This window comes from Monodon monoceros, unplaced genomic scaffold (assembly GCF_005190385.1).
Source record: "Monodon monoceros isolate NGI ecotype Baffin Bay Population unplaced genomic scaffold, NGI_Narwhal_1 Super_Scaffold_16, whole genome shotgun sequence".
Lineage (NCBI taxonomy): Eukaryota > Metazoa > Chordata > Mammalia > Artiodactyla > Monodontidae > Monodon > Monodon monoceros.
Genome location: NW_021703772.1, coordinates 2,126,113 through 2,138,398, shown reverse-complemented (window position 1 = coordinate 2,138,398; position 12,286 = coordinate 2,126,113). Strand labels below are relative to the sequence as shown.

General features: G+C 57.1%; 1 protein-coding gene across 3 annotated transcripts in view; it reads right to left on the bottom strand.

Annotated features, from left to right (window-relative positions):
* Positions 1-12,286, bottom strand: part of HDAC4 (histone deacetylase 4) — a 242,510-nt gene that overhangs the window by 28,689 nt on the left and 201,535 nt on the right. For all 3 annotated transcript variants that reach the window (XM_029224637.1, XM_029224635.1, XM_029224636.1), the window contains exons 16-19: positions 8,950-8,996; positions 5,009-5,116; positions 2,861-2,916; positions 1,160-1,247 (exon numbers count right to left, since the gene is read on the bottom strand). In XM_029224637.1, the coding sequence (XP_029080470.1) occupies positions 1,160-1,247; positions 2,861-2,916; positions 5,009-5,116; positions 8,950-8,996 (299 nt within the window). The remainder of the gene's footprint in view (positions 1-1,159; positions 1,248-2,860; positions 2,917-5,008; positions 5,117-8,949; positions 8,997-12,286) is intronic.

Sequence of the window (12,286 nt, the reverse complement as noted above, 5' to 3'; positions counted from 1 at the left end):
TTAGAATCCTTACCCTATTTATGAGAGCTATCTGTGCTCATTATAGAAAAGTGGAAGGACAGCTGTAAGTGAGGAACCAGCTGGATCCCACTGAGGCCCACCGCCGCCGAGGGGTGCACACCAGGGCCTTGTGCGCTGTTCCACGTGACAGCGGAGCCCTTACACGTGGTTCTGCGACAGCACCAGACGGATCACCCACTTTCCGCAGTGCTTCAGGCACGCCCACCTTCTCCAGCACTCAGCTGTTATATGTGCCCAGCATCTCTGACTGCTCCACAAGGGGCGCTAAGGGAAGGGCCCCCTGGGGCCAAGGCACCGGCTGTGTGAACACTGGGCTCCGCAGTCCACGCTGTACGGCCGTGGCACCCAAGGGCCCCTTGACCAGTGCCCGCCGCCCGGAGCTTGGGGGTGTCCTGGGCTGTGTTTTGGTGTTTCTTTTCCCAAAGGAGAAGGACTTCGCAGCATAAAAGATAATCCCACCCAATGTACCTGATCTTTTTAACTAAAAAAAATGATGAAATAAATCTTAAATACCAAAGAGAATGTCCCCTCTGCCCCCTCCACATACGACTTAAAAAAGAAGAAAAAAGTGAACACCTAGATTCCCCATCTCCAGCATAAGACTCCGTATACCTATTTTTGGAGTTCAGTTATTCTATAGCGTTTTTCATTGAGTTTACCTTTGAGGCAGTGGGATTGTCAGATGTGGCCCCTCCCATGGGAAAATGGGAAGGAGGTTAAACCAGTGTAAATTGGCTCCCCTCTACAGAAGCAGGGAGGGCCTTTACACCGGGAGCGACAGTGATGCAAAGCTGCCGCGTTGGCTCAGGGAGGGCGGGCCACACCCTTGATCCCTGTCGAGGCCCAGGCTCGACCCCTTCCTGCACTCCCGCCTCCCAGCGAGGTTTTGCAAGGATTGCCCTTCGGCTGCTGCCCTCAACCACGGGCCTATTTCTAGATACTTCAGGAGCCGGGTTATTGGCAGGATCGGCTGGTTGAAGCTGTCAAACAGACTCCTAACAGCTTTGGGCTTTTACTTTCTGCATCTTTGAGGTAGTTTCCAGAAAGGTAAGGCCCCCAAATCCCATGGCCAGTGGAGATGGAAAAGCTCGCCTCCGCCTCCCACTGTCCGCGGGGGAGACAAGGACGGGCCACTCACCCAGTCCACCACGAGGGTCTTGGTCACACTCAACCTCTGCTGGAGAAGCTTGGCTGCGACAGCCACGGAATTGAAGTAGCAGAACCCCCTGGCAGGTGAGAATCAGGAGAAATAGAGACAAATTCCGGGCTCTGATTAGTTTTTATTCAACGTGCGATAGAACATTCTAGAATCCCACGAGGGTCTAAGAAGGCGGTTTGGAAACGTTAACTGATGCTGATCATTGACACACACACACGGTCCCTGTGTGCAGGCCGCCAGCGCTCCCAGGGTGAGAGTCCATCTCACTTTATGCCCCCCGGACGTCTCCCAGAACACGCACTGACCGACCTGTCAAGAGGCACCGAGGCCCACAGGACACGGAAGTTACTCATTTGACTTTCTCACTGCACGTCTTTCCATAGTCTAAGATGTATAACAATGATTCTAGAGAGTCTCTGAGAGAACGGGAAAAACGAGCTGAGAAAGTGGGTCAAGTAAAAATGAAAATCTCCTAAACCTGAATTTCCCTTTGCCTGAATCACCAAAGAAAATGAGAAGCCTGGGTGGGTCTGTTCTCGGGCTGTAGGCTGCCCGGCGGGAAGCCTCGCGTCCCAGCAGCCACCGCCTCTCTGGCCGCGCTGGCCCCAGGACCGAACTGTGCGGTCTCTAAGAGCCTCCACGGACGTGTCCCTCCATATTCCATCTCGGTCCATCTGCGCCCACCCTTCAGAATATCTGACAGCTCAGAGTCGAATTAGAAAGGTGACCTCAGTGAAATGCCACAAACAATCAGCACCCGCCCCTCAGTCATGTGGACCGTTCCGGGCCAGGAGTGACTGCACGGTGGTGACGACAGCTCCCTTTACGGTGAAGGGTCCCTTCCTGAAGCCCGGCCCCGGCGCCCTCACTGGGGATTCGAGGCGGCTGAGGGCTCCGCCGCCCGTTGGCTGAAAGCCAGGCTCCCGGTCCAGCACTGCCCCCGCGCTTTCTGCTTCTCCCCACAGCTCTGTCTGCACCATCCGTGCTTCACCAGCCGACAAACCAGCGCTCATTCCCCCAGCCACCGCCCGTCCCCTCGTCCTGACGACCCACAACAGGGTGTCTGCTGTCTCGGGGCCCGAGGGCGAGCCCCAGACATCACGCTCGCTGAGGGTTTTCTGCGTCCACTCCGCGCACAACTGCCCGGGTCAAGTCCTGTGACTGCCCCCGGGCAGCTTCTCCTCGACCAGGATGGACCCTGAATCCACACATCAACCCCGCCACCTCGGCCAGCTTCTCATGTGCACAGTCAGGGGTGTCTACAACCCGAAACACAGGCCAGAGAGCTGACCCCTGTGGTCATGACCTTGGGACTTCAGCCTCGCGGTGCCAAGCCGTGAGCAGGTCAGCTGGAAGGCCACACGTGAGCAGACCTGAGGCCTGACTGTTAAAGCTCTAGAACAAGGAAGCACCACGAGAACTCCTTCTGGGGCAGCTGAAGTTCCCTCTCCCAGGCCTGACAACGAGACGACGCCTCTGGACTCGCTTCTGCACACACGGCCTCCCATTCTGCACACCTCCACACGCCGCCCCCTGCATCTCTTCACCGGGACCAACCCTAACCGACTCGAGCTGCACGTATGGTTACGCCCCGCTGGACCGGCCTCTCGGGGACCGTGCACGGGCAGGCGCGAGGATGCCGCAAGTCCCCTGCCCGAGAGTGACCGTGTGTGTACTCACATGGGCGCGCTCTCCTCCGCGTGGTGTCCTGGGGGGCGGACCACGGCAAAGCCATTCTATGCGTGACACCAAAAAGGAGACGTGGGGACAGAAGATTGGTTTCAGGTCAGTGAGAAAAGGCAGAATGTGCGTGAGAACACGGTTTCCAGCTGCCTTGCGGGCGCACAGACGTAGGGCAGGATACAGGGCTGGCTGTGAGCACTTCAAAGACATCTAGGTCCCTTCTCTGAACGAGCCCTGCTGGTTATCACAAATTACTAAGATAAAAGGTGAGTCCATCCCCGATTTTCTATCTTTGACAGCCTGCTGGCAAGGCTGGGAGCTGCTCAGCTGGGGAAGCAGGGTAGGAGTGGAAGGGGCACCGCGGCCCCCCTCTGATCATAACCAGCATCCCCAGGAAGCAACTTGACGGGAACCCTGGACGCAGATGAAACGGAGAAGGCTCGGCCGCTGCACAGATGCTGTGCCCTAGTTTGGCCTTAACGTGAATCTCTCTGCTCTCAGTGCCGCTCAGTTCCCAGGGTACTGAGCGACGCAGAAAACAATCACTAACGCTTAGAAAGAAAATCTCAGAGGCTGGAGAGGAGCTTCAGCCCCCACCCCTGCTTAGGACCCCTGAGTCACTTATGCTTTAAAAGAACCATCTGCAAACCATCCTGCAGCCACCATAATAAAAATGGTTTAGACCGGCACCCCGGGTCTCACAAGCGCAGGAAGCTGTGCGATCGAGCTCTGTAACAGAGACCCATGGGTCGCGGACCACGCTGACTGGGCGTGGGAAGTGTACCCAGCCGGCTGCAGAGGCCAGCTCGGGGGGGATGGGGGGGCACACTTAGTGGGAGCCCTGCCTCGGCACGCTTGGCGCTGCCAACTATCTCCCCTCTCCTCCACAGGACCCAGCGCTGCGGTTCTGCATGGGGACATGGGCCCCAGGGGTCCCATGCCCCGGGGGCCTTTGCATAGCAACCCCAAGGCTCTGTGCCCTTCCCGCGGAGCTGAGAGCTGACCGGCGGCGGGCAGCGATGGCGGGTGGCCTTCGGGTACGGTAGCAGGAGGAGGCCCGGGCACACTCATTTGCAGGGAAAAGGAAGCTCCATGTCAGTGCCCCGAAGAAGCAGTAAAACTTATCAATTTCATTAAACCTCGACGTCTTTTTAACACCCGTGCAAAGAGATGGGGAGGCGTGTAAATAACCCACGGGGCTGTCACCTCAAAGAAAACGACAGACAGTGGCTGTTGTCAGGGGTGGGATTTGAGCTTTCCCGTGAAACCGAGAACTCTGGAAAACTTGTATTCGGCCCAGCTCTTCCCAGCACTGAGAAGACCTTCCTGATGAGATGGGTGGTGACATTCATGGTTTCAAAGATTGGTGATGCTTTGGACACCGTATAATAAAATGTGTCAAGATTTGGAAGACCGACGTGATCCAGTGAGCCCCTATTTCCAAACAACTATGCACTGTGCAAATGTCAGGATAAATGACTGGCTCCACGTGCGAGGCTGACGGAATTTCTTGTACAGGAGGACAAGCTCGCTGATGCTGTTCTAGGGTCCACACTGCAACTCATCTTCAAGAAGCTGTCACTTGTTGAGTTTTGGCAAAGCATCAAAGAAGAATGCCCACAATTATCTGGAAAAGCTATTAAAATACTCCCCCTTCCCCAGTTCTGCATCTGTGCGAGGCCAGACTTTCTTTGTGTGCTTCAACTAAAACAACACGTCACCAGACACGGAAGCAGAAGCAGGTGTGAGTCTAGCTGAGCGACTAAGCTCTTATTATTATATTTAAATTAATAAATATTTTAAAAGCCTCAGTTTTAAACTCTAACGAGTGGTCAAGGCTGATGACACAACTCATAAAGACGAAAGCTCTTTGGGATTTTTCAGCCACTGTAAGAATGTAGCATGCTCCCGAGATCGAATTCTTTGAGAAATGCTGTATCATTACACGTGTTTTCACAAGCGTGGGAAAAGTCCCCTTGGGTTCAACAGTGATGACAGAGCTGGGTCTGCCCGTACTCCCCATCACAGCCACCAGGTACCTGTCCAGAAGGGGAGCGAAGCGGGCGGGCTGTCCCTCCCTCCCCCCCTCCTCCCCTCCCCCTGGGCTGTGTCCTCCCAGGACCCCTCCCGCTGGTCCGCACTGACCTTCAGTTCCCCTGTGGCCACCTTGAAGACCAGCTCCACCACGCAGCCCACGGCCAGGCGGGCTGCCCCTGACGAGTGGACCTCGTTCCATATGGTGTCACTGTCTACCTGTGAAGACATCAGGCCCGCAGTAAGGCCGGCGTCCTTAGTCAGAGTCACCCCCCATCGCGGCCGGGTGGCCGTGCAGCCAGGGGCCCCTGTGCTCTGCCTCTAAAACCAGAGCCTGCCGTCTCTCCTTGACTAATTACAGAACGTACCCAGCTCACATTCGGGCTTTTTTTTTTTTTTTTTTGAAGACATGCCAAAAAATACTGAACAGAGAAAGAACAGTGAATGCACCCAAAATAGCATGCCTGCGTTTTTACCCCTTTCTGAAATGTCATTTCTTTTCTCAATTGCTCCAAAATACTCCATGCTAGGAGTCACGAGGTCAAGGTTACCTAGTTCCCTTCTTTTTTTAACTGCAACTGCAGCTGAGTTACACTAACAATTAGCAAAAGCAAATGTGGCAAGTGTTAGAATTAGAGGTCCCTCCAAATTATGACTTTATTTCATGCTGAACTGAAGGAGAAGCCCCGTGTGTTTGACAGGAGTCGTTAACAGGGACGGCACGTGTAAGGGTGAAGGGAGGAGAATCCAGGCTCTTGGACACATGCCAGGGGGCTCAGCCCAGGGGATGGCACACCTGCCCAGGTAGCTGTTCCCCTTCAAAGAGAAAAACCTGTGTGTGGCACAAACCTGTCAGGTAACTTGTTTGTGTGTTGGTTTATTTACTTACACATTAGATATATTTTTTAAACTCTAGCTAACGTGGGCAGGAAGGAAGACACAGACTTGACGAGTCGGTTCTGCGGAGGCTGAGTCTCCTGTGGGAGCCTGGGGGGCAGGGAGCAGGGGCCACAATAAAGCAGGAGCCCCTGGTTCCAGGTCAAGGGTGCTGCCATCCCCAGGGCAGGGCAGCTGGTGCCTCGGCCACACACACCTGGGACTCGCGTGCCCTTCCTGTGGGTGCCCAAGCCTGGAGAGGGTTCTGGGAAGCTGTGAGGAATAAGCCCTTCCACCTGCAGTGGAGTCGGCCGGGCCTGGGTGAGACCCTCCTTCCCATGGCAACCTCTTCCAAGCGCTGAACGCTCGGGGCCCCGGACACGGAGGCTGAGCCGCAGGTGAGGGCCCGGCACCCCCTCTCCGGCCCAGCCAGGGTCAGCGCCCAGGCCCCTGCCCACCTGACAAAGGCCCTGATCATTACGTGGCGCGGATGGATTTCTTTCAATGAAGTCTTGGGGCTTCATCTTCAAAGCGAGATGATTTAAAATACATTTACGAGCAGCTCGAGCTATTTCCTGAGGAGTGTTATTCCGTGCGGGCTCTTCTTTTCAATGACCAAACCTCTGTGTTCTTTAAATAGCTTCCAAATGTCAGCAGAACGCTCTGCACTTAGCGCACATTCAATGTTCAAAAACCGGCTTCTGCTCTAAATAATACTGTGCTGTTCTTCACTGAAGTAGCCACTCAGCTAGAATATTCTGGACCAGTTGCTTCAGCCGAAGAACCAATTCAATAAAACCAAAGTGAGAGCTGGCAGGAGGGTCCGACCGGTTGCCTGGGCCTCGCGAGAGGCCGCACCCCTGAGCACCAAAGCGGGTTTGGGCAAAACTACGCAGATTACGCCTCCTCCAAATGCAATGATTTGGGTTTTAGGCTAAGTAACCGGAGCCAGGTGGGGAAAGGGACTGACCCTCTGTGTGCTCTGAAGGATCTCTGTGCTCTGCTCTCCTCCCGCATGACCCCAGGGTCCACAAGGTCCTGTAACATCGTGTCCAGGGTGAGGGACAGACCCCCAGCCCCACTGCAGTGTCTCCAGAGAACCTGACGGCACTTTCCACTGCTTCGGGGTCTCAGTCCCCCAGCTTCTGGCCACCAGCTCCCCAGGGACCCATGTGGGATGGTCGGGTTGGAGCCCCGAGTTCCAGAAGTACGAGGCGGCCCTGCTTGGGGCACCCACAAATACAGAAGCAGGAAACAAGGGAAAGAGCCGCGGGCTACACTCCACAATCCCTCCAGCAAAGACGGAGACAAGGTGAAGACGGGGGTGGGGAGACCCCTTACAGAGATTTCAAGTGGACACTCGGGGTGGCCACTCTGGGTGGGCCGCGGACCTTAGAAGCCATGGCACTCGGGGTCCCCAGGGCCTACCAGGGTAGGGCTGGGAGGGAAATGCAATAATCAGGAGGTGAGCAAAACAGAAGTTTCTCTTATTTGGCTTGGGAAAAAAAGGTAAAACCATTTAAAAGCTCCATTACAGAATCTAGATGTTAATTCAAGTAGCTTCCGGGGAAGCAACGCACCCTCTCCTTCCCTGCTTCACCAGCCGACCTGCACCCTCCCAGCCACACCTGGGCCCCTGGGGTCTCCTCTGCTTCCCTGACAACACCCCGGGGGGCTGGCCCCCAGCTCTGGAAGGAGATTCAGAGGCCCAAGAGGGCTGCAGCTGCACCAGCAACATGGCGAGTCCATGCTGAGCCAGGCGGGAGGGCTGGCACTGCGATTCTCTGCCCTCCTATTGGGGCAGTTATAGAAAACAACTGAAAGGGAACAATCCCTTGAGGCGCCCTATGGTTCACACTTCCCACTAATTGTTCTGATGGGCTCCTCTCTCAACCGGGTTCGACTTGGCGAGATTTTCCACGTCTCCGTGTTCCAGAGCATTTTTGTGTCTGGATGTGGAGGGGGGCGCTGGTAGCCTGCTGGGGGCTGGATCTGGACTTCACACCGGGGAGGGGCCACCTGGCTCAAGGCCCCAGGCCCAGTACCCATTGCGCTTTCATTTGCAAATTATAAATCCTGCCTCGCACAGCGTGCTGCTGCAGGGCAGTGCAAAGCCAAAGCCTTTTCAAGTCTGGCCAAAAATTCGCCCCGCATTAAGAGATTGCAGCCTCTTTACAGTACAAAATGCAATAACTCTAGGAAGCCCTGGTGGTGGTATGAACAAACGCCGTTTATGCTCTTTCTGACGGGATAATTTTCAAAGCAGCGATTTTTGTAAAGACTCAGGAAGAAAACAATTTTGTTTCATTTCCATAACGGAATCCAGACCCTGAGCTTCACCCTGCGCTCTGTCATTACGCTCACATTGGGCTGAAGCGAGCTTCCAGCCGAGACGCCTTTGTTGTCCACTAGGTCCTCCGGCCTCTCTGTGACTGAGACCGGCTGCAGCACTTCCCGGGCTGGGGAGCTCCACGGCTAGCAGACTGGCCAGGAGGGGGCTGGTCCTTGCCCTCACCCTCCCTCATCCAGAGGACAGTAGGGGGCGGGGGGACAGCCCCTCCTGATTGAAGGAGCAGCTCTGGCTGCGGAGACCTGGCCTCCGCTGCGCTGAGGTAGGGGTGGGTGCCCAGATGGGTTCTGCGCCCCCATCCCGGGCAGGGAAAGCCCAAGTTAAATCAAGATGCTGGTTTTCCTGCGTGTCTACCTGCCCAGGTCTGCTCAAGAGCTCCATCTCCCGGAGAAGCAGCTCTACCCACCTCACGTGGCCCAGAAACCTCATGCCCATGGTCAGAGCTGCACTTGGGGCTTCGGGTTGGAGCTGGGATATGGGATCAACACACACCCCGTGAGGCGATGGATTCACGACCTGAGCCGGGACGAGTGGACTGTTGCTCGGTGGGTTAGACGAGACAGGCCCACACACCAGATCCCGTTTCCTAAAGCCAGCCGTGGTGCCAGACGACCTTCCCCGGAGGAAGGTGCCCCAGACCCGCCATCAAAACGCTCACAGGCTCACAGGGCCTTTGAAGCCACACGTGTGAGCGGTGGGGCAGCCCCGCCCAGCAGGCCCTGTTTATGGAAAACACCTGGCAACAATTACCTGCTCTGCGATTTCTGTGACCACCAGGACCCTGAGAACAAACAGGACATTATTTACACATTAAAGAAATACTTACCCCAACACCACCGCAGGGCAGCCTGACAAACACCGATGTTAGGGAGCCTGCAGGGAGAAGGAGAGCCGAGGTCAGGTGGGCAGGGTCACCCGGCGCCCCAGCCTGCAGGGAGCACGGCCTGGCGGTGCCTCAACGGTGCTCTGACACTTGTGGAGGATGCACAGTGCGTCCCACGTGCGCAGGGGCAAACGGTCTTCAAAGGTACCACTGTATCACCGTGTGGCGCCGCCAGGGCGGCATCTGGCCGGTGGTGGGTCCTGGGCTGAGCGGGCCCAGCCCCTGCGGAGCCCTTGCATTCTCCATGGCAACAGCCCACTCCTCACGGGGTGGGTAGACCCCACGGAAGCTTCTGCTTCCAGCCCGAGCTGTGCACCTGGCAGGGAACCACCCTGAGCTCCCTGCCCCCGACACTGGCTCTCAGCTCTGAGCTCTGGCCGCCCTCCCCAGCTGTAAGCAAGAGAAAGAGGCCTGGGGTTAAATCCCCGGGGTGAGCTCTTTAGACACGGAGGGGTCTTTGGGGATATAACAGCAGCCCTCTCCCCATGTACAAGTGTTCCAAGTTCACTGGGACGGTGCACAGCTAAGAAACCACACAGCCTTGAACCTGGCCGTCTAGGAAGGCCTGCCCGGGGCCCACGCTGTAGACACAAGGCCCCCGTCCCACGAGGCTCAGGCCTGCCTCGGTGACAAGAACGGGAACTGTCTTCTTCCTCAGTGTGATCCGGGTGTTGGCTGATGACTAGCCTAAAACCTGCCTGTCATGCAGGACCAGAGGGCGGCACAGCCACCCAGCACCCCTCCCCAGGCTGGTGGAGTGTGAAGCCCAGGCTCCAGCTGGCCGACCCCCCTTCAGGAGCTGCCCCCATCCGGGAGAGACTCTCTGTGCAGCCGGGTGCTCCCTGCCCCGCTTCCACCTCGCTCCCACTGTGACCCCCAGGCCTTTAAGGCTGGCAGGTTCCACAGCCCAGCTTGGGAGCCTGCTTTCTGGACCTGGCAGAGCCGGGCCCGGTGCTGGGAGGGCTCACTCCCAACATTGCCCTCTCCCCAACCCGAGCACCAGCTCTGCTTGGGTGGCCATGAGCTGCTCCCGGGGCCCCAGGAAGAAAGCAAGCCTTGGGTCACAGGGTCCGGATGGCTCACCAGGGGAGCAGCCCTGGTGAGGTCTGTGCCCACCTCATCCCGGCTTCTGGCCTGGACCACACACTGTGGACCCTCCCCGTCATGCCCCATCCCCTCCAAGATGCCCGGACGGTGGGTCCTGCCCCGGGCCTGCCCTGCCTGCGCCCACGGCTCTCCTCCAGGTCACCGCCCCCCAGCCGCCTGCATCCCCGTCTTCTGACTGTGGTTCCCCTGCCGTGCCTTCTGACATCAGTTAAACTGATTCTCGTGGAGCCACGCAGCCTCTGGCCCCATCCCCGTGAGGCTGGGGGTATGCCTGCCTTCTCCTCCTTGTGCCACGACTGCAGGGGAATCAGCGGGTGCGCAGGTGGGTGGAGGGGCCGGCAGGCAGGGAAGTGATGTCCAAGGAGAGCAGCCCTGGGAGGGGCTTGCCAGGCCTGCCCTGAGCCCCCCGTGGGAGGTCCTGGGGCCGGAGGGACAGGGTGGGCTGCAGTGCATGACGGGGGGCGGGGGAGAGGGGAGCTGGCACCACGCTGTCCTGCAACAGATTCACCCAATGGCCTGAATCAGGGAGGGCGGCACCAGCCCCCCGTGCCCCCATTGGCCCTGCCCTTGACACGCGGCAGTGGCTCTAGGTGACCACGGGCTGGGAATGGCTTCAAGATGGTTCTCGTAACAGTAACTATTCCAGCACACAGGAACGTGATGCTAGGGACGTAAGAGCTTTCTCCCAAAGAATCCAAGCGCCCGTGTGTGCATCCATGTACATCCATCAGTGTGTGTGTAAATGTGAGTGAGGGGGCTCTGCTGAGACCGGATTCCTGTGTTTGAAATTACAGACTGATGCATTAAAACCATAAATCATCTGAATATTTTGATTTTGCTCATTATCCGGCCAGGAAAGACCACAATAATAAAAAAGGTAGAGGATACCCTGAATTCGGACACAAGCCTGTGCTCGGATGGGCAGCAGGGCAACAGGGAAGCTGTCCTGGCCCAGAGCTCCGGAGCGGCCCAGCGGTGGCCTCTCCGCACAGCTGGTCTCCCCCCGGCCCCAGCCGCCTCGGCCGAGGCCCCAGTTGGTCAGCGAGTCCCTCCCCCACTGGCGTCCTGTGTTGCGGGGCCACCACTGCCTAGGCCAGGTCACAAAATGTTCAAGCCGAGAGATGGGGGTCTGACGCTTGAGGGGCACCCTTGCTCTCCCAGTCCTGGCAGGTTAGCTGACAGGCAGGCTGGGATGCGGACGGGCGCGGGGAAGATGCTGGCTTTCTTCCGCCGCTCCTGCTGCTATGCTGTGAGCAGAGGGTCGCCTCGTAACCCTTCACCTGAGCTGGGAGAGACACTCATGAGGTGCTCTGCAGCCCTGGGTCCGCACTCCTCAGCCACCAGGCCAGGCTCCCTCCCCAGGTCGCTGCCATCAGAAGATGAACCCTGACTTCCAGGAACACCTAAGGTAGCCCCCTGCAGCCCGGCCAAGCTGTGTCACTGCCCCACACTCACTACACAGGCCTCTTTGCACAAGGCTTGGAAATTTGTGGATTCAATTAAAAAGAGGAAGGGAGATCACCCAGTCGTGTTTAAACACCACATCAGGGTACTGTTAACATCACCAACTCTCACCATGTCTGGAATAGTCAGACTGATATAATGACGTTAGAACAACCATCAGAAATGTAAATAGGTCTCAAGTGGTAGGAAGGTATCTGCTTGGGCATCCCCACGGCAACGTGAGTAGACTTCACAACACAAAACTCAGTGGGAGAGAAAAAGGAAACAGAACGGGTTATAATACCATTATGGTAAATGGAACACACACTCACAATATGTGTGTTTGTGACAACACATTTGGCTCATAAAAGAAACACTAAATACACTCCCGTGGCTGCCTATGGGCGGAGCGGGGTCTGAGATGGTGGACGAACACTTCAACAAAGAAGCCACGAGCAGCAGAGGGGCTTCCAGGGATGGAGATGCTGGATGAACTGAGGGGGATCCCCCATGTGGTCACGGACACGGCTTGGCGGGAGGAAGGCGCCGGCTCCCGGCTCACCCACCGTTTACTCTTCCCCAAGGACTCCCGGCTCCGGCGTCTCTCTCATTTCCGATCACCCGTCTTAAGCCCAGTTTGGAACCAGACTGGAAGCCTCACCCGTCCTCCTGGCAGGGGACCCGAGCCTCCGTGCCTGCAGGGAGACCATCCTCCCGTCACCCGATCCCC